Source organism: Scyliorhinus torazame, chromosome 10 (genome assembly GCF_047496885.1).
Source record: "Scyliorhinus torazame isolate Kashiwa2021f chromosome 10, sScyTor2.1, whole genome shotgun sequence".
NCBI classification, from domain to species: Eukaryota; Metazoa; Chordata; class Chondrichthyes; order Carcharhiniformes; family Scyliorhinidae; genus Scyliorhinus; species Scyliorhinus torazame.
In genome coordinates this window covers 87,258,665-87,281,506 of record NC_092716.1, presented here as the reverse complement: position 1 = coordinate 87,281,506, position 22,842 = coordinate 87,258,665, and the positions used below count along the sequence as shown (strand labels likewise).

Here is a 22,842-nt window from a genome sequence, read left to right as displayed (position 1 = left end):
GACCTTGGACAGTTGTTTATAATCCATATTTAACAATGAAATGGGTCACCAATTTTAAATTTCCTCCCTTTCCACCTTCCGTCTGTCGATGAGTGTAATGGTACCTATCCTCATGGGTACTGACCAGAAGCATACTTTTGTATACTTGCAACAAGTCTGGGCCAATCCAGTCCCCCAGAGCCGGATGCAGCTCAACTGGTAAGCAGTCTCTTCTGGGAGATTTATTCTTCTCGAAGGATTCCAGTGCCTTAATCAACTCATCCATATTTAGCAGTTTGTCCAGAACCTCCTGCTGTCTCCTGTAAGGATTCTATGATGGGTGACTGGGCTGTCTTTGGGCTTCACATCGTACAGTCTGGCATAAATGATTTTGCTGATCCTCAAAATGTCATACTGCGATGACTTTGTGATGCATGTAGGAATTTCAGATGTATTGTATTATAGGTATTTGGTGCAGTAAGGTTAAAAACCTTGGTTAGTGTGTGTGTGACTAATGAAATCATGTTTTGAAAGAAATCCTAGTTTTGAAAGGTTAAAGCCAAGGGTGAAATTAAACCATCTTAAAAAACTTGGGCTAAAGGAATTTTGTCTTGACTAAGTGGATTCCCCAATTTAGATTTCAGCTTGATAAGATATTGTTTGGTGGAGCTAAGGCGTCAGGCCTTTTTAGAAAGCAGTTCTGGACACAGCTTCATTCAGCTCAGAATTGAAGTGAAGCAGTTTTGCTCTCACTGCAGTTTAGTTAAAAGAGATTAACAGTCTTTAAAGTGGTGCAGACTTGACTGAGAACAAGCTGAGAAGCATCTTCTGAAAATTTTCAGCGAGAGTTTCTGAATGGGTCTGACAGGACTCCGATCTTGTCTTTAAAGCAGTGTCAAAGGATTTCTCTTTCTCAAAGGCCACCTCTGGAAAGAAATTCTTATGTGCTATTGGTAGTTGAAGTGGAGTGAGAGCTGAGATGGGTGTTTTTCTTGTTGTTTAAGTGAGATAGCAGTTGAGGGTATTGTATTCATTATATTGAGTAGTATTGTTAAGCTATTTTCTAGTGTGATGTTAAAGATTTTAATACTGTGTTAGTAATAAAGTTTGTTTCAATATACTATATTCCTATTTCTTTGTGAAATCACTGCTGGAGCGAGGTATCCTTTCCTCAGTCTTGCAAAATTAAAATCAAATATTGGGATTTTTGTCCAGTATGCCAGCCACTGTTGGGGTCTGTTCTGGGATAGTAATAATTTACTAAGCCATCTGCCTCCTGCAAATTCCTCTTCAAAACGCACATTATCCAGACTTGGAACTATTACTGTACCTTAACTGTCACTGGATCAAAATCCTGGAATGCCCTCCCTAATAACACTGTGAGTGTACATACAGCACATGGGCATGCAGTGGTTCAAGAAGATGGCTCACCATCACGTTTTCATGGGCAATTTGAGATGAGCAATAAATGCTGGCCTAGCATTGGTATGATTATGACACAAACATTAATTGATGATTTGCATGTTAAGTAGTAATATTGTGTAATGTGTAGTGTTGTAAGAATGAAGCTTATCCTATTATTATGTTTCCAGGAAGCCAGTGCTCTTTTGCAACAGTATAGACACCTAATGAAGAATGTCTTAGAAGATGCTAGGCTGGTTAGACTGCAGCTTGAAGGAGGAGCTATCCTGGCCAGACTGAGAAAAGAGGAGTCATTTATCTCTGGAACAGGAGTGTTCAGGTAACTTCAGCAATATCTTTTGTGAGAAAATTTCAGAATCTTGTTTGTTGAGAATTCAGTAATAATTTAGATCGCAAATCTATTAACATTTTATCTGGTAATGTTCATAGATGTTGCATTATATATTGTGTTGGATTTGGGGTATATTGAATACCTTCTATACAGTTGGAATTCCACATTAAAAGGTGGTCTTTTCAGCTGAATTATGGAGAAAATTACGTAGATTTTCACTGCATTATTAATTAAATCACTTGCTTTTATAGCATAGGTGGGTACATGGAGAATTAATTTCAGGAGAAACTGGTCATTCATCAAGGTGCCAGTCAATCCTGCCGAGAATAGTGAGAAGGAAATCTTGGTTTCCTGCCTGTAGGGGTGCTACATGTAGTGATTTTGTGCATCTTGAACCAGTTACTTATTAAAGTGGCAGAGGCCACAACAAAAATCTGCCATTAATTTGGCACTCGATTTACTGTCACTTACATCACAGATAAATGGGTAAAATGTTACATTGATGCTAGAAATTTTTCTTTTCTGTAGTTTGCAAAGTTACATTATTGTAGTAGGGTAGAGGCAGGAATACTCCAGATCAAAGTGTGCAATCGCATCTGCTGACAGTGGGTATTTGTCCATGCAAAGAAAGAAAGGATTTGCATTATAAAGCAATTTTCATGATCTTGTCACATTGCAAACGCTCCACTGCTAACAAATTCCTTTTGCATTACAGTCAATGTTGTGATGTAGGGAAAAGAAGAATTTCTTGGCACAAACACCTCTGCCTTGAAATCCAAAGAAGTCAAAAACGTACTTAATTTCTTAATCCATTTTAGAATGCTTTTGCTTTTATAATTTCCAGCATTTATGCTGGGAGTGCGTGTCAAGAGATTACATGACCTCATCCTGTGATATTTCTCATCTGTGGATAGAAAATCATGGGCTCACATGTGTAATTTTTGACTGCGCTTTTGGTGAGAGAGCTCAATGAAAAACTCAAGGTTTAGAATGCCTAGGTTCTTTGTATGTGCATCCAGCAAGAACAGTTCTGTACCTAGTGCACTGAAACAGAAAATCTCTCCTTAATATTTTTTACTTCCTCTTTGAAATGTATCAATGATATTTACTTCAAAAATATCTTTTAGAAAGATTTTAAAAACTGCAGTACCATCACTTTTATTCTGCATACTGAGTAAATCCTAGCCAAACTGAAAACAATTCTTATAAAATGCAGCTCTCAGCTTATAAAATGCAGGTCACATCTTAAAACTATCCACGGACCTGTTCAAATTTGTGACAACGGTCTTCCATAAATAGGCGGCAGGGTGGCACTGTGATTAGCAATGCTGCCTCACAGTGCCAGGGACCTGGGTTCAATTCTGGCCTTGAATCACTGTGTGGAGTTTGTATGTTCTCCCCATGTCTGCGTAGAATTCCTACTGGTGCTCCGGTTTCCTCCCACAGTCCAATGATGTGCAGGTTAGATGGATTGGCCATGTTAAATTGCCCGTAGTGTCCAAAGGTTACACGGATAGGGTGTGGTACTGGGCCTTGTTAGGATGCTCTTTCAGAGGGTCAGTGTAGACCCAGTGGGCCGAATGACCTCCTCCTACACTGTAGGGATTCTATGATTCCGTGATAAAATGTCTTCCAACATTTTCTTGGTATGTTGAAATTTAACTTATTTATTGTTGTATTTTTAAACTCCCAACTTTAGTTCTGGCTCTGCTTCTTATCTTGAATCTCACACAAAACAAACATGTTTTGGGGGCTATTTACAACTTTAAATAAATTTGAAGTGTAAGTTTGGTCTGAAAGAGAGTGAAAATTACCATTTAAATGGAATTTAATGGACTGGTTTAGCAGTGGACGAAAATTGAATAATCTGATGGCGCTGAACCCGGCCTCTCATGGAAGGAACCTAGGCAAAGATGTGCAGGTGAGGTGGGTTGGCCATGCTAATACGTCCCTTAGTGTCCAGAAATGTGAAGGTTAACTGGAGTTATGGGCTTACGGGGATAGTCGGTATAGTGGGTCAAGGTAGGGTGCTCTTCCGGAGAGTCGGTGCAGACTCGATGGGCTGAATGGCCCCCTTCTGCACTGTTCTAAAATGTGACGGTGTATAAACTGACTCATCTCTGTCCCCTCACTTTTATTCTAACAGTCACATAAGTTGATCTTCTAATATTCATGTACAAACAATATACATGTGATATGTCGGGGAACTCTGACTTATGCCATCCAAGCACCCACATAAAGAAGTGAAAATGAAGTAAAATTTTAATAAGGCTCAGCGAGTCCAAAGGAAGCAAAAGGAAATGACACTTATTTTACAATAATTATATCTATGAGTACTGGTAGAACCTCACCAAGTACTCTCTCCTATCCAGACTGGCTGACCTTCTATACAAGTATAGATAAGCTACCCTGCCTCTGGAGGGGGAACTCAAGGAGCACGGGGGAAAACAATCATCTCACATCGTATATCCCGTGCAGCAGATTATTACAGATTACACACACTTCTCCCCCCCCCCCCCAAAAAGTCCAAAGACCCCCATGAAAGACGGTGATGAGGACAAGACGACAAAGTTGCAAAAATCAGCAAGCGGAGGAGTAGGATCGGCCGGCGTGTACCTTGCTGGCGAACAATGTGTTCGGCAGGAACGCTTGGGTTGATCATCGGCCAAGAGCAGTGGACTACAACGTCAGAGATCTCGGACATTTCCGTCTCCATGTCTGAGTGTGAGGACAGGATGTCAGGCATGTCTGAGTCATGCGAAAATGAACGTGTCGCAGCAGCAGGCCATACAGGCAATGGAACTGGAGGATCCGAAGAAGAAGTCTGCCATGGTACGGGACGAAGAAGAGACCACCGGGAACGGATATGATTCTGGTATCGCCGCAAAACCTGCCCACGAACCTGGAAAGACACAGGACCCAATTAGCGGGCGATGATCCCAGAGAGCCAGCGAGTGCCTTCGGCAAAGTTACAAAAACAGACCACATCGCCTGGTACGAAGAATCAAAGAGATTGACGTCAAGCCGGGCATCGCCATTGCGATTCTTGGTGTGGCACACCTTAGCACCAATGGCCGGCATCAGCAAACACAGTCAAGTCTGAAACAGTCGACCCATTAACAGCTTGGCCGGGGTCACACTAGTCAATGCGTGAGGATCCTGTACGAAACTTGGAATCTTGCCAGCCGGGTATCAATCGAGTCCACAGTTTACTTCAGGCCTCTTGTTACCATTTGTATGGCTCTCTGGGCTAACTCATTCGATGCTAGGTGTAAAGGGGCACTGCGGACATGGTGAATTCCATCGCGTTTTACAAAAGCAGCTAACTCTTTGCTCGTAAATAAGGCTCCATTATCAGTGACGAGCACCTCGGCTGTGCCATGCCAAGAAAGAAGTACGCAGGTACTTCTATGTTTGCTCAGGACGTGATGGACGTCATCCTGTGGCCCTTAAGCCACTTTGAATGGCCATCCACCATAATCAAAAACATCGACCCCAAAAAAGGGCCAGCAAACTCCACATGGAGGCGGGCCCATGGGTGACCCGGTCACTCCCAAGAATGTAAGAGCGCTGCCGCGGGAAGCTGACAAACGGGGCAGTCCTGGGTCAACGCCTCGATAGCTGCACCCAACTCTGGCCACCAAACATAGCTTCTGGCCAACATCTTTATCTTGGATACTCCAGGATGCCCCGCAAGAAGATCCTTCAAACCCTTTTGCAGGAACAATGACTGCCTTGTCCTCATGAAAGAGACCGAATAGTGGCTTATGGTCAGTTATGATGACAAACTGGAGACTGTAGACTTATAGATAACTTTTGACGGCAAAAACCACAGCCAGGCCCCCCTCCTCAATATGCACATTGCTCCTCTCGGCAGCCATCCGTGTCCGGAAGGCAAACGTGATTGGACGGTCACGGCCGTCACCCATATGATAGGACAAGTTTGTTCCTTTACCATATGCCGAGGCATCACATGTCACATACACCGTTTTGGATAAGTCCAAATGAGTCAACAGTTTCAAAGAAGATAAATGATTATTTACCTCCTTAAAGGTCGTCACCTGGAACGCAACCCAAACCCAGAGGTGGCGCTTCTTCAATAGCCAATCGAGGAGAGGGGGGGGGAATGGCAGCTGCGTTTGGAATGGAACAACGATAATAGAGATAACGGAGTTCCGTGGCATCTCGTGGGGACCATTTTTATCAGCTGTACTTTGTGCTACCGGATGTAGCCCTTTGCAATCGACCTGGTAGCCCAAATTTACGACTTGCTTGGCGTGAAAGACACATTTCTTCCTGCGTAGATGGACAAGTGCACAAAATGCCCTCCATTACATGCTGAAACACAGCATATGTGAGGAAGAGCCAAGCAGAAGCCAGGTGTATTTGTACAGACCCTGTGTATGTTGATAGTCATATACTTACTCGAAGTCTCATCCAAACGTTGCTGCAAATAAGCATTACTCATGTTGAGTTTAGTAAATGTCGATCCACCAGCCAACATGGATCCTCTAACCTGGGCAACGGGTACCAATCGAACCGAGAGGCTGTGTTCACTGTTAACTTGCAATCGCCACGCAGACAAACTGTCCGATCCGGCTTCAGCACCGAGACCACTGTCGTCGCCCAGTTGGTAAAGCGCTCCGGCCGGATGATCCCAAAACTTTCCAACTGTCAAAGCACAGTCTTGGCCTTCCCAACAATGTCGTAAGCTGGACCCGAAAGTATTGGGGTTGAGCTTTGGGTCCACCTGGATAGTAGCCATGGCCACCTTAATGTACCGGGGCCTAGCCGAAAGACTTTGGGGAATTTGTTCAATACCGAGCATAAGCCCCCTGTCCCCACTTGAAAACATATTGCCAATCAGTCTTCAGGTGGCGCAGCCAATCACGACCCAACAAGCTAGGGCAATTGCCCTGTACCAAGATAAGAGGAAGGTGCTGGAGCTGATCACTGTAAGCCACTGGAGTGAGCGTAGACCCCGCTATATGCGAACATTCACCCGTGTACGTGATCAACCGAGCTGTGGAGCCCTTCAACAACAAAACACTCACTACCTGCTTGATTTTGTCAAGCGTGTGTTGCACTACTACCGAAATAGCTCCTCCTGTGTCCAACTCCATCAGGAGTAAATATCCATTGACCTGCACCCGAATACGGATCGGGTCATATGGGGTGCCGACACAATGAGATGCCTGTCGGCCTCATTCTCAGCCTCTTCCGGGTCGTCCAAAACTCAAGGCTTTGCCACGCGGTTGACGCCTACCACCACCAGGACGTCTGGACGCAGGTTCTCTTGCCGCCGCCGGCTAAGTCTGGTCTGATGTCCGCACTTCACGCAGGGCGCGGAATCGCTGTCACTGGAGTCCAGGTACGGTGTGCGGCACGGCTCTTGACCCCTGGACCAAAGGCTGGAATCATCGCAGCGTTGCTTCCGAGCCATAGAGGAACCACATGAGAGTAGAGCCGGACAGCATACACTTCTATACCCTGTACCTCTTGAACACCCCTTGCCGCGCTTTCTTGAGAAAAGGAGATTTGTAGCGCTTGTTGAAATGTGAGGGAACTTTCGCCCAGAAGTTTTTTTTCCAGATTTCATTGTCGTTTACCCCGCAGACCAGACGGTCGCAGAGTATATCCGTTAAAATAGTGCCGTACTCACAGTATGCAGCGATCTTTCGAAGTTTCGAAACAAATTCTGCAATGGACTCACTCGGTCACTCACCCAACTTTGTAGCTTGGTCTAGAAGGAAAAAAAAATCCACGCAGGGAGATAGCTCAGGTGGATAGGTTGCACGTCAACAGCTCCAGGTTTACCCTCGTCGCCAGTTTAATAAGGCGTGGGGAGTCCAAAGAAAGCAAAAGTAAACAACATTTATTTTACAACAATTATACACGTGAGTATTGGTAGAACCTCACTGGGTACTCTCTCGTCTGTCGGTTCCATACTGACCGACCTTTTATATAAGTACGGGTAAACTATCCTGCCCCTAGTGAGAGAGCTCATACTCCTCAAGGAGCCACGGTAAAACAATCATCCCCACACCATACGTCCTGCGCAGGTTATTACAAAAATCATGTCCAAAAGACTTCTCCTTGGTTCTCTTGAGACAACATTAAGCAAACAGTAAAGAGGAGAAAATTGAAGTTTAATTGCATGATGATGGCATATTAACCATGTATGCCTTATATCAAAATATTTTCCTTACTGTTTTGCCCACTTTCCTTTATGTTGTACAACTAAATACCTGTGAACCACAAAGAATCTCATTGTCAAGATTTGGCTATGAATATAAAAAAACACTGCAAATTGGGAGGGCTGATCAGATTGGTCTATACCTATCTTCCTTCAGGTAATGTACTACTTGGGGAACAATTATCCATTTTACTTGTTGGTGAAGAAAGGGCCAGAAATTACAGTTCTAGTATTTCTCACTTTGGAAAATGGTGTATTTTTAAAATTAAAGCAACAAAGAAAAGCTTGAGAAGCCAAAACAAAACTCCTCTTATATGGTCAATAGTGTAGGAAAAAATTCTGAACTGCTTTTAAGGAGGTCAAAATTCTTGACTGGCAAAAACAAAGTGTTCCTGCATTAAATCTGATACAGATCTACTACTATCAACAATAAAAAAGAATTAAGGGTACAACAGAGAACATAAGATAAAGTCATAGGATGTGGATAAGCTAACAATGTTCAGACAAGTGGAGTGTGAGATGATGCGTTTTCGCAGGAGGGATAAGGAAAAGCAATATAGACTTAATGGTACAGCTCTAAAGAGTATGCAGGGACGGAGGGAATTTGAAGTCCGAGTGCACAGAACCTTAAGGTGACCGGTTCCATTGAGTGAATAGTTAGCAGAGCATATGGGATCTTGGATTTTATAAATAGAGCTACTGAGTACAAAAGCATGGAAGTTATCGCCTAACCACTGCTTCATAAAGTATTCACCTGAGGAAGGAGATGTGCTCCGAAAGCTAGTGATTCAAAACAAACCTGTTGGACTTTAACCTGGTGTTGTAAGACTTCTTACTGCGCTCACTCCAGTCCAACGCCGGCATATCCACATCATAGAGTATTGTGTCTGGTACAGGTCACCACACTTAAAGAAGAATGCAAGGGCTCTTGAGAGGGTGCAGTGATGGTTTACCAGATTAGTTCTAAGGATGATGGATTTTAGCTACAAGGTTAGATTGGAGAAGGTGGTGTTGCTCTCCCCAGAGCAGAGCAGATTGATGAGAGGTGTACAAAATTTTGACATACCATTAGCTGATCGTACAAGAAGTAGGGATGCAGCTAGCAACTACACAGTGCTGGATTTCACATGCCCTCTGACAACACCCAGCTCTACCTCGCCTCCATGTCCCTCAACCCCACTACTGTCTGTGTTGTCTTTCTGCTTGTCTGACATCTAGTGTTGGATAAATAAAAATACCCTCCACTTAAATATTAGGAATACAAAAGCGTTTGGTCCCCACAACAAACTACAGAATCCATCCCTCACCCAGCAACTGTCCGAGGCTGAATCTTCGCATCCTTGGTATTGTATTTGATTCAGAAATGAACTTCCAACCACACATTCCCTCTATCACCAAGACCACCTACCTTTTCATCTCGCACCAAGTCCTGTTCATCCATCACTCCGTGACTTGTGTTGGCTCCCTATTCAGCAATATTTCAATATTAAAACTCGGTTGAATTCAAATCAAAAATTTTAATTTATTTTTTTCCTTTCTCTTGGAGGCTGGTTTAGCACAGTGCGCTAAACAGCTGGCTTGTAATGCAGAACAATGCCAGCAGTACGGGTTTATTCCCGTACCGGCCTTCCCGAACAGGCGGTGGAATGTGGCGACTAGGAGCTTTTCACAGTAACTTCATAGAAGCCTACTTGTGACAATAAGCTATTATTAATAAATCCCTCTTTGGCCCTGCTCCTCCCAATCTCCATGGCTTCCGTGGTTTTACAAGCCTTTAAGATCTCTCCGCTGTTCAGATTCTAGCCACTTCTGCATCTCCATTTTAATCCTTCATTGGTGGCCATGCCTTCAGCTGCTCGGGACCCTAAGCTCTGGAATTTCCTCTCTTAAACCTTCGTCCTTACCTCCTTAAGGCACTCTTTAAAATGTTACATCTGCTCAAGCTTTTAGTCATTCGGCCTTAAATGTCATGGATTTATAGAATAGCTACAGCACAGAAGAAGGCCTTTGGATTTGTCATGTCGATACCAACTCTTTACCAGTTCTCCTCCCATGCCCTTTCCTTGTTGCCCTGCAATTTCTTTATCCCCTTCCAGTTGCTTATGCAATTTCCTTTGGAAACCCCCAATTGAATTTGCCTCCACCACCCTTTCGGGCAGTACGTTCCAGATCATAATCACTTACTGCGTAACAGCGTTCTTCCTCATGTCACCTTTGTTTCATTTACCAATCACTTTGAATCTGTGTCCTATTGTTTTCAACCCTTCTACCAATGGGAACAGTTTATCTCTTCTGCCTGTAAGTTTTGCCAGTACATTCCTGAAGTGCAAAGTAACTGGAACAGCAGGGTCCAGGGTAGCCCGAGCAGAGCGTGAATCAACCGGAGCGGCAGAGCCCAGGAGAGCCTGAGTAGAGCATAAGGCAACTGGAGCGGTGGGCCAAGGGAGCCTGAGTCGAATGTGAGGCAGCTAATGCGGTGGGGCCCAGGGGAGCCTGAGTGGAGGGCAAGGCAGTTGGAGTGGTAAGGCGTGGGGAAGCACTGCGGAAGTGAATGATAGACTGTGTGAGGGGTTGGAGGGAGAGAAAGCGTGAGAGAGTGGAGAGAGAGCGAGTGTGAGGGGGTGGAGGGAGAGCGAGTGATTCGCATTAAGTCCCTTGGCTATGATAGCCCGAGGATGTGGAAGTGGTACAGTGTTTGTATTCCCTGCTGGCAACTTTACATGGAATTTATAACACAGAAGCAGGCCATTTGGCCCACTCCATGTGTATTGGTTTTTATGTTCCCTACACACAATTCTCCTCTCACCCTTCTTGATCTTACTCTCAGGATAACCCACAGCTGCTTTCTTCCTCATGTGTTTATCAAGTTCCTTGAATGTGTCTGTAGTAGAATCATAAAATGGTTACAGCACACCTTGCCTTTGCGTCAGTTCTTTGCCCAAACAGAATAGTCCCACTTTTCAACCTTTTCCCTGTAGCCCTCTGAAATCTTTTCTCTTCAGATAAGTATCCAGTTTTCTTTTGAAAACCACAATCTGACATCACCATATGCTCAAGCAGTGTATTCCAGATCCAAACCATTTGTTACTTAAGGATGATTTGCCTCATGTTGTCTCTGGTTCTTTCGTGAATCACCTTAAGGTTCTTGACCCTCTGTCAATGGGAACAGTTCCTCCCCATTTATGCTATCCAGTCCCCTTATGATTTTGTACATGTTGAACAAATCTCCTCTCCACCATCTCTTCAAGTAGAACTGCCCTCGATTCAACAATCTATCAAAATAACCGAAGTCTCGCATCCTCAGAACCATTCTTGTAAATCATTTCTGCATCCTTTCTAAAACTTAGATGTTGTACCCTGTAAACCCAAGTCTAGGTTATAAATATAATCAAGAAAAGCAGTTGTTCCTCTATATGCCATCCCCCAGTCAGAAGTAAGTAAAAATTTTCTGTAATTAATGTATTTAATAGGCTTAAATCAAATAATTAAATGGATGCATTATGAAATTCTAAGTGCTAAAGATTACGAATTCAAAATACCAATGTGGTTTAAAATAAAATGCCTACAAGGACTGATATTTTCCACCTAAAAAGTATTGTTTTACTAACATTTGGAGAATAACATTTCCTAATACATAGGAAAACAACGCGATAGGTTTCAAAATTATATGGGCAACACAATTTCTTAGAGCTCCTGCACCTCAAAATTATGCACCACTTCACTGAATAAGTGCTTTTCCAATCTATCAAGTAACTGAAGTTCTCCATCAATGGAACAACTGTCATTATTTTTTCTAGACCTTCGCTAAAACCTTCACATCCTTTCCAAAGAGTCATGCTTGGAAATGGCATAATACTCTGAAGCATTGTTTTATAAAGGTTCAACACACACTCTTTGTTTTTGTACTCTATTTATAGAGGCTAAGATGCCATATGCCTTTTTAACCACTTTTTCAACCTGTCCTGCCACTTTAGGAGATTTGGGCATATATATCCCTGGTCTCTCTATTCCTGCACCCACTTTAGATTTGTACTCTTTACTTTATATTGTTTATCCATTTTCTACCAAAATGTATGATTTTGTACTTCTACACAAAATTTTGTCTGCTACATGCCCACCTGTAAAGACTTAATTACCTGCAAAGACTTGCATTCAAAGTATCATCTTGCATCATTGACTTTGTCTATATATGTGTTTCTGGAACCCATCTCTTCATTCACCTGAGGAAGGAGCTGCGCTCCGAAAGCTAGTGATTCAAAGCAAATCTGTTGGACTTTCACCTGGTGTTGTAAGACTTCTTGCTCTGTTCAGTATTTAAGCTATCATATCAAAATATGGGTAGCAAGGATTATTCGCTGACTGTTTGGCTCATGACGTTGGTGCAAAACCCAAGCACATTTGAACAACATACATATAATGCTACTCATGCTGGCACACAAATCACTGGTGAGTAGAGCTTTGGTGCTCCAGCAATAGTTCTGCTGCCTAGACAACCCTGGGGAGCTGTGCAGTACTTGCCAGAGTGTGCCATGCTTCCTTGTGGCCTACATGACTGCCATCCTGAGAGCACAGCCCACGACACCAGGAATACGGCAAGCAGCTGAAAATAACTAGAAGGTGTGAGGAAGTGTATAAGCAACAAACACACCTTTTGGGCCAAGCTGTCCATGATTGCCTCACCTGACTATAATACCAGTGACCACAACCCCAAAACCCCCATTTTGCCATGTTCACGCACCTTTTCCTTCTGTCACTGGCCATCACAGCACCCTTTTGGCCACAATGTTGATGTAAAATCCATCACGAAACAACCATTCCAAGCCCACCTTATCTCTCAAACCATTTAATATTCCAAACAAAATGCAATGAATCCTCCTTGTGTATTTCCTCACTCTGTCTTTTCGGTGTGTTTTCCTGTTTTAGTGCTCCTAATCAGTGCCATTGCAGTGAGTGCAGTATGGTTGGTGGAAAGCTACTGACATTCACTGGAGGAGACTGCAGATAGCCTTGCAAGATGACCTTGCGTAGCTCTGGATCTAGAAGGCCTGACTTCAGAATGCAATACCTCAGCATGAGTGGCAGCAAATGCAAGCTGGCTGACTAATGATTAACAGCAGTGGCACTGCCAGAGTAACAGTAATAGGAGAAACCATCCTGTTCTCAGACAGAACAACTCCACAAAGGCACTTCTGTTCCCACAGGAATGCCCTCATCAATCCTAGTAATAGGTTATATTGGACTGCTGTGACACTCTGCAAGTTCCTTTGAACACTGCTAGCCACACTCAGGCTGGCAGCATGCTCAATCTGGGTGGCAACAAGCTGAGATTTTGTGACCTCAGTGTATATTTCCACTCAGCACTTGAGAAGTTGGGCTTTTGCTGCATGTGCAGGCACAGCTGAGACAACAACCCTAATATGCCAAATAATGGTTAATGGAGTTGATCACCAGTTCCATGCTGAAAAGAAAGAGAAAATGCTGGAAAATCTCAGCAAGTCTGGCAGCATCTGTAGGGAGAGAAAAGAGCTAACGTTTCGAGTCCGATGCCTCTTTGTCAAAGCTAATAGACAGAGAAAGTGGGAAATATTTATACTGTGGAGTGAGAATGAAAGATGAGTCATAGCCACAGAAACCCAGGGAAACCGGGTGCTAATGGCCATAGAAACCAAGGGAAAAGAGTGCTAATGGCAGTCCCCAGAGAGGACAAAAGATGTGAAAGGTCAAACAGCAGGGAAACTAACATCAGAGGATGAACTGTAGGTGTGGGGGGAGGGGAAGGGGGAAGCAAAGAGGAGAAAGGTGCAGTTCCATGCTGAAAAGGATCGGCTTCCAAGTTCTGCACAAAGCCCGGTGTCAACTGGTGATGGACTCCTCCACGCTCCTTGATAGTGAAGGTAGGTTTTCTATCAAGTCTGTTAATATATCAAGCATTTCCCTGATATCAAACATTTCACTGTGCATGCCTATCAGACCGTTTCAATGCGCTGCCTCATCTATGTCCTCTGCAGCAGAAATCTTGTGCGGCCTAACCCTCCACAGATCTAACACCTGCATGACCCTTCCCCCACACCATCTGCAGCCTGCTCATACTTGATGGTTCACTGTGTGCACATCCTGCCTTTTTTCTATGCTCTAAGCTATGCATTGTTAGTATTTGATCTAGTGGTTGAGACTGAGATTGCGTGACAGTGTTTCTTCATCCACATGGCCAAGTGGCAGTTCTAGGGTATCTAAAAAGGAGAAAAACTGTGGGATAGCAGTGAGTGAGAAGAGGAAATACAAGAGGTACATGCTGTGGGATGAAAGGATAGTAGAATGTGAAATGGTGGATTGGGTAGAAATACTCGTCATCTTCAATGGTTTCTGCCCTACCACTGGCCATAACCTCAGGAATGAGTGTGCCAATGATAGCCAGCACTGTCTCCTTCCAAGGACTGAGAGCACATAGCCATATCTGGCTTCCGCCATTATGAATTGCTGTCTGTGGTTATGTACCACCTTGTCCTGCAAGAGAGAGGGAAGTGTATCAGTGAGGATTTTATATTCGTTCATGAGTTGTGAACATCGCTGGCAAGGCCAGCATTTGTTTTCATCCCTAATTGCCCTTGAGAATGTAGTGCTGAGCTACCTTGATCTGCTGCAGTTCATGTTAGTGCAGGCAGATACACACACACAGTGCTGTTAGGGGGGGATCTCTAGGTCTTTGACCCAGTGGCAGTGAAGAAATAGTGACACATTTCCAAGTTAGGATGATGTGATGCACTCCATTTGGGTAATGTGCCTGTCCTAGTTGAATAACTGCAGTGTCCAAATTGAGGGCTGTGGGTGTGAAGCTGACAGCAGTGCTAATTATGTGAGGGTCAGGTGAGGCTATGAATTTAAAGTATGAATCTTGTTTGAGATAGAGAAAGATAGTTGATCAGTGAAAGAGGGGAGTGGTGGGGGGGGGGGGGTGTAAATGGAACAATGTTTGAGGCCAGTGGTTCATTTGTAAGAATTATGCCAATTGAGGATGTATTCAATGACCTTGACATCACTTGTGTGAGGTCCCTAAATTCTTCTTGCACTGCATCCAGGACTTGGGGTCTACACTGTTTGCATTGACAGTAATGGCTATCTAGGACCATTGCCTTCTCAGTATCTATTTGGGTGGCATTCTGTCCCCTGTGGGCTAAGGACTTAAATCTTATGTCTGCCTCCAGGACCAAGGCTTGGATTGCTGTGCCTCCATTTTCGCTCTTCCACAGAGTCTCTTCCTCAAGTAACCGGAGGGCAGCTCCTTTTAAAAAGGTGCAGGCTGGCTTTACACTGTTCAGGTTAACATTAGGTTATGCCAGCTTTGCACAAACCAAAGGCGCCTTGAGGTGCATAGCCTCAGCAGCAAGTTTCAGACTGGGTTTCATGCTGCTGTTATTTGTGTTAGCGGGCAGCACAAAGTTTTTTTGCTATCTTCATTGCAGTGAATGAATGTAAATTAATCGTACTTCTCAAGCCCTTAGCCAATTTTGGCCCCATAATAAATTGTTCTAAATTTCATTTGTTTTTTATGAAGTTAGTTGGAAAAAGACAATCTGTGTTTTGATTTTTGTCAGTGCTTCATAAAAATGACAGTGATCATGAAATTCAGTGCTCCTGGATTTCCGTTATATCGTAAGCCTGGCAGAAACCCTAGAGAAAAGCATAAGTGGCTGAAAATGTCAGAAATTATGGCAGGAGACCAAGAGGACCTTTACAAAATTGAAGTTCCTGTGTGATTCAGCTGTGTGGTCACTTTATATGAAATGTCATACTACATTAGTCAAAAACCTTTTGGGAAGGATGGTTGTGCATTGTCGATTGCATTGCTTGCATATGGCATTTGGAGGATATTTGTGTTTCAAAATACATTGGATGTAGAGTTCAGTTGTAAACCTATTAGTGCTTTTTTAGTTCAGTAATAGAACTGCATGCTATATATTTCTGGGGTGTGATTTGTGCACTTATGAATGAATCACTGAAATATACCTGATCAGGGTTGTAATCCAAGGTTTTGTGTGATACCCTTCAGGCTACTGAAGTATTTCACACTTCTGTCTTCCTTGAACATTAACTATGATGGTTTATATAGGGAGTGAGTTGTGCATGATTTGGGTAGGGAATAGGTTTGATCAGCTAAATTAATGTTCCCCATTCCTCCCTTTATTCTGTTGCCCATTTTGGAAGAAGCTGGTCACGTACATTTTTGGGGGGTTATCAAGGTTGCTGTAATTATCAGAAGGTTATGTTGTCAGTCATACTCTTCCTCTTTCCTTCCCACCCCTTGCCCGCCATACTCTGCAGATGAAGTGCAACAGCAGTGTGAAACCATGCATGTATAATTCAGTCTATGAACCATGATTTTTATTTATCTAGCTAAATAGCAGTTGATCAGTAACTTGAAAAATGAATATTGTGTGCTCATACTAATAAAGCTGAAAACATGTGCTCCAGAATTGCTGTGCCTCGAGCCAAACTGTTCCAATACAATATACAACACTGGCATCTACCCAACAGTGTGGAAAAATTCTCAGTATGTTATTTCCACAGCAAAAAGCAGAACAAATCCAATCCAGCCAATACACAGCTGCATCTGTCTGCTCTTCATAATCGGCAAAATGTTGGAAGGAGTGGCAGCAGTGTTGTCAAGAGGCACTTACTCATCAGTGATCTGCCTTCCGTCATAATGTCAGAAGTGAGGATGTTCCCTGATATTTGAAGCCAGGTGCATGGAAACAACGCCACATGGAACATTCCATCAAACCATACACCACTCTGACTTGAAAATATGTTGTCAGGCAGCATGGTGGCGCAGTGGGTTAGCCCTGCAGCCTCACGGCACCGAGGTCCCAGGTTCAATCCAGGTTTGCACATTCTCCCTGTGTTTGCGTGGGTTTCGCCTCCACAACCCAAAAATGTGCAGGCTGGGTGGATTGGCGACGCTAAATTGCCCCTTAATTGGAAAAAATTAATTGGGTACACTAAATTTATAAAAACATTAAAAATAAATAAAATGTGTCATCCTTTAACATCATCAGGTAAAAATACTCCCCACCTAACAGCACAGTGGATGGATTGCAATGCATGGATTGAAGGAGATGGCTTGCCATAACCTAGTCAAGGGCAGTTAGGGGTGGGCATTAAATGCTCTCCTTGCCAGGAGTTCCCTCATTTTATAAATGGATAAAAGGAGATTAATTAATACTATAATACAAAAATTAGGATAAAGGCAACATCAACTATTGAACCAAGCTCAATTTTGTCAAAAAATTGTTCAGATTTGTGAACTTGGAAATAAAATAATGTAGAAGATACGCTTGAATACTCATTTGAAACTTCTGTAATTCTACGGTTTGATCAGCTGCACGTTGAATTATTTTGATTCCTAAATTAAATAATGTTGATATGCTGTTCATGCAGTACATTGAGTTCTGATCAGTATTTCAATCTTCATCTTCTGTTACAGATGAACTTTTGAAAAGTTTCTATCATACTAGACAAAAAGCTATTTCTGTTTACATAAGCTCAGCAATTATGTTCATTGGTATCTGATTCTTCATCAAAGTAATGGTAAATAAGGTTGTTCAAGGGCAGCATGGTGGCGCAGTGGTTTAGTCTTGCTGCCTCACGGCACCGAGGTCCCAGGTTCGATCCCGGCTCTTGGTCACTGACCGTGTGGAGTTTGCACATTCGCCCCGTGTTTGCGTGGGTTTCACCCCCACAACCCAAAGATGTTCAGGATAGGTGGATTGGCCACGCTAAATTGCCCCTTGGAAAAAAATGAATTGGGTACTCTAAATTTAAATTTAAAAAAATAAGGTTGTTCAGCTGGAGAGCCATGTGGAAATATGAGAATGGAATCGCCATTGCCTGATGCTGGTAACTGGATTTCCAATTGTGTAGAGAATGGATCGTCGACGGAAAAACGGTTTGGTGCCAATCCCCTGCCAGCTACCAGCTTGCTACTCGCCCCGCGCTGGTGGGAGGATGCAAATTAGTGATGTGCATCCATTTCCATTTGATTAGCAGGCTGGAAACCTGAGTCTCCATCTCTCTACCAATGTTTACAGCGGGAAGTCCACCGGGTGGTCTTTTGTGCAAGTTTGTCCAAGTGTGGCCATGGCACAGTGGACCCCGAGGTGGGTCATGGGAGCCGGTGAAAAATTGAAGTGCCCCCCCAAAGTCCATTGGAAGCCACTCATACACACAGCATAAATCCTGCCTCTTCCTTGCTGACAAGTAGGGGCATCCTACCCCTACTAAGGAAATAGTGGATCACCCCTCCCCCACAGCACGAACGCATGACAGCGGACCCCCTCCCCAACCCATCAAAGATCATTAGTCACCCCTGCCTGAAAGCTGAAGAACAGTCCAAGCAATAGTGAAAAATCGCTGCATTTCCACTTATCCTTCCTTGACATCTGCTGCCTTAGACAAAAGTGTTTAAAGTAGCAGCTGTTACAAGTGACCGAGGCTTCCCCTAAAGTCAAGTACATTTCAAAGGGCTTCAAATTCCTTGACAGCCTTTGAAATGCAAATCTTCCATTCGATTTTACACAGCAATGCATTGCATTAGCCTGTGATTGAAGTTTTAATACTCAGAGACGTGCTATCTTTTCCATCACGCTTGAATGCATCTCAAGTACCCTATTTTGATACCAACCACAATGTTTATAAACACTGTTGCTAAAATTGACAACTCTTCACTACATCAAAAGCAGCTTTCTTCTGTGAGAAAGAGAAATTGAAAGCACTTGGCTACTTTTGATGTAATGAGGAACTGTCAATCATAGCAAGATACTGGGATTCTGACAGAATCCGGCGAGCCTTCCTCCATGTATAAACATGGTAAAGTAGAGAGTCTCCAAGGGCAGAGTGGGATTAGCGCAGTCTGAATTGAAGGGGGACGATGGCAAATGATAGGGGGGAGGGGGGTGGAGAGGCAAACGTCCGATAAGGGTTGTGACGTGGACTGTCTGGTTAAGTGACCGGTCAAGAGGTCCTGAGCTTTTGCACACTTGAGAGCGGAGGTAATTTTCTTGTAGGAGTCACATTGTTGGGTGAAAGATCAGGTTAGGCTGAGGAAGAGATGGGTGGAGGGGTGGGACAAGTATTTCACTCGGGGTTTGATTCAAAGTCAAGGAGGGTGACTATTTTGTTAAAATGGTGTTTGTTGGGGGCCAGGGAGGTGTGAGACCAGGGGGGGAGCTTGTGAAAGTGAGTGGGGTGTTAGAGGGGACGCCGGTAGTGTTAGTCAATGTACATGCGTTTAACTGGGATGGTGTGGGGTTTGTAAAGAAGTAACAGGGGGGATTTCTGGACTTAGATACGCACCAGTTGATCATGGGAGGGGATTTTAACTTGTGTAATGGAGCCGAAGGTTGACAGGTCGAGCCCCATGTCGATAGGAAGATCGAGGATGACAAAGAAGCTGGCAGGGTTTGTGGAGAGCATGGGAATAGTGGATTCAGGAAAGCTTAGAGGCGGATGGGGTGGGGGGTAGTATTCCTCCTTATCGTAGCTGTATAAGGTGTACTGAATTTTTTTTTGTCGTGAGTCGGACGGTGCTGATGGGGGTTGTAGGAGCGGAGAATGCAGGAATTGTGATTTTGGGCCAAGCGCTGCATTGGCTAGATGTGAGGCTTAGTTCGGGGCAAGTGCAGAGGTTGGGGTAGAGGTTGGATTCGGGATTTCTGGCAGACGCGTTTTGTCAGAAGGTAAGGGTGGCAATAGAAATTATGTGGAATTTAATCAGAACGGGGAGGTGTCAGTGGGGAAGCTTTGAAGGCGGTAGTCTGAGGTGAGATTATTTTGTTTAAGGCTAATAGTGATAGGAGGAGGAGGGAGGAGCACAGGCCGCTGTTGGACGAGATAGTTGAGGTAGATAGATGGTACTTGGCGGCCCCCACGAAGGAGTTGCTGGCGGGAAGGAAGAGGTGCAAGGGCAGTTTGATAGGTTGATGTTGGGCAATGCAGTGGGGAAGCTTCGGAGGACGAGGGAGGTGCAGTAGTATGAGTATGGAGAGAAGGTGAGTTGCATGTTGGCCCACCAATTGCGACGGCAGGCAATGTCTCGGGAGATTCTAAAGGTACAGAAGGGGGAGGTGGTGTTGGAGGTGTTCAGGGGCTACGACGAGAGGTTGTACGAGGAGAGGTGGGGAATAAGTGACGGTTTCTGGATAGGCTGGAGTTCCCAGAGCTGGAAAGGAGAAGAGGCAGGCTACAGAGGAGCTGCTGGGGCTGAGGGTGGTGATGGATAGTATTGCGACATGTGGTCAGACCCAGATGGTTTTCTGGCAGGATTCAATAAGCAGTTTGCAACACAGTTGCCCCCCCCCAAAAAAAAACTGTTGGAGATGCTTAGTGAGGTGATGAGATAAGGGGAGTTGCCAGCAACATTGCCACATGTGTCGAGTTGAGGGAGCCAGAAAAGGGTTTCAAGGGGTGGTGGAGGATGTTCATGACCTTGTTTGAGGTCACAGGAGGGAAGAGATTAAAAGGGGAAAATCTGTACAAACTGCTGACTATGCTTTGGACTGTGTATCCTGTTGATGTGGTTATGTTTGGAATAAAGTAGCTTTTTTAAAAGAAGAGAGACTTGCATACCTGGTCCCGTTCCCAGCACCAGCAGCGATCTGTAGAGGTTCTCCGCTGGCGGGAGCACTTAGGCTTCAGAAAGGGAATCCAGGGCATGATTTGTAGCAGTAACGGAGATCTGGCTCAAGGAAAGACAGGACTGAGTACTAAATATTCCTGAATCCAAGGTATGATAGGCAAGGGCTAAAAGAATGAGGGATGACAATATTGATTAAGTAGAACCCTACAGTGCTGGAAGGAGGGGATGTCCCAGAGGGATCAGGAACAGAATACAGTGATGTTTTAAAATGAAGCAATTTAACCAGGCTTTCTTGAGTTAAAGATAGACGGAGTTTATTAATTTCTAAAGGGATAAAGTGGTGAAATAAAACACGCATGTAAATTATTTCAGATTGGAATGGAAAATTGAGTTCAAAGTAACTAAATATAAAAAAAGGTATACGAAGTGACGTTGACTTATGAGTAGGGACTCAATACAAAATGGACTGAGGAATAGATAATGTTTCAAATCAATGACAGGAGGAGAAGGATCTGTTGATAGTGAGGTGGGTAGAGGTTCATGTGGAGCATAAACATCGACATAGAGCTGTTGAGCTAAATGGCCTGTCCCTGTGCTGTAAATACTGCATACTGCAATATAAACTTGTTTCTTTATGCACTTCTAAGTGAAAGTAAAGTTTAACCCCTTTATGAACTTTGATGTATCCAGTCGTTCATTAGTGTTATAACCTGCCTGCTTACCATTGGCTGGGGACTAATGACAATCCCACAACCCTGTGGGAGTATGAGCTTCCCCAATGAGGGCGGGTGGAGAAATCATTAGCAGACTCCCTGTATAAATAAAGCTGGCCAGTTTGGAATCAGCCAGGAAGGAGTGAGCAGCAAGCGAAGTTGCTGCTGCTGTTGTATATATATGTTACAGTAAATAAATGTTATTTATTTTTTCCTTAAAACTTGTGCTGGATTCTTCGTGGCCCTCACAAAACTGGCGACAAGGGTTAAAGTGAATAGCTGTCTACACTGCTGAAGCCACCTCCCTGGATTTTTGTTGGATACAGGTTGGAAGTTGTTTTCTATTACACCATGCCTCTGTACGGACGTTTGGATGTTTTTGATGCTGCGCTGGAAAGCTGGAACCAGTACGCACAACGGATGCATTACTATTTCCGGGCAAACAACATCACCGAAAACGAGCGCCAGGTGGTCATATTGCTCACCGCCTGCGGCCCGCATACGTTTGGGGTGATTAGGAGCCTTCCGTACCCAGCTGCGCCAGACACCAAAACGTTTGATGAACTTAGTGGGGCAACATTTTAACCCAACCCCGTTCACGATAGTCCAACGTTACCGGTTTAATACCGCTGAGAGGACCCCAGGAGAATCCCTTGCCGACTTCCTATCCAGGCGACGCAGGATTGCGGAGTACTATGACTATGGTGAGACCTTGTCAGAAATGTTACGTGACCGTTTGGTTTGCGGTATTAACAATGCGGCCACCCAGAGAAAGTTGTTAGCTGAGCCAACATTGACTTGTCAACAGGCCATTCAAATAGTATTGTCCCGAGAGAGCGCAGGACGAGGAGTGCAGGAGCTACAGGGAATGAACTATAAACTTACAGTGAATACGGCTTCCCGACTCGACCGATATCCAATGCCTCGCATAGAGGATCTCTACACGAAGCTTGCAGGCGGACTCTCGTTCACAAAATTAGATCTGAATCACGCCTACCTACAGTTGGAGCTGGACCCTGCCTCCCCACCATATGTAACGATTAATACACACCGGGGCCTGTATGAATATGCACGTTTGCCCTTTAGAGTATCCTCTGCCTGCGCTATTTTTCAACGTGTTATAGAGGGCATTTTGAGAGGTTTACCACGTGTCGCTGTCTACTTAGATGACGCTTTGATCATAGGGACGTCGGAGCAGGAACATTTGGAAAATCTGGAGGCTGTCCTTAGACGCTTTTCGGTGGCTGGAGTCCGTTTACGTCGCACAAAGTGTGTCTTTCAGGCGAAGGAAGTTGTCTACCTGGGTTATTGGGTGGACCGCGAAGGTTTGCACCCCGTCGCAGAAAAGGTGTGCGCGATTCAACAGGCTCCCGCCCCGACTGACAGTTCGCATCTTCGTTCTTTTCTCGGCCTCGTAAACTATTACGGGAAGTTCCTCCCCAAACTGGCAACTACGCTGGCCCTGTTGCACCTTCTGCTAAAGAAAAATCACACCTGGGTTTGGGGTCAGCCGCAAGAAACCGCTTTCCGGCGGGTAAAACAACAATTGTCGTCATCTGGGTTACTAACC

General features: G+C 44.2%; 1 protein-coding gene across 5 annotated transcripts in view; it reads left to right on the top strand.

Moving 5' to 3' along the window:
- The window catches only part of plekhg4 (pleckstrin homology domain containing, family G (with RhoGef domain) member 4), a 371,163-nt gene that overhangs the window by 189,356 nt on the left and 158,965 nt on the right, over positions 1 to 22,842 (top strand). For all 5 annotated transcript variants that reach the window (XM_072518380.1, XM_072518379.1, XM_072518378.1 and 2 more), the window contains one exon: positions 1,572 to 1,720. In XM_072518380.1, coding sequence (XP_072374481.1) covers positions 1,572 to 1,720 — 149 coding nt within the window. The remainder of the gene's footprint in view (positions 1 to 1,571; positions 1,721 to 22,842) is intronic.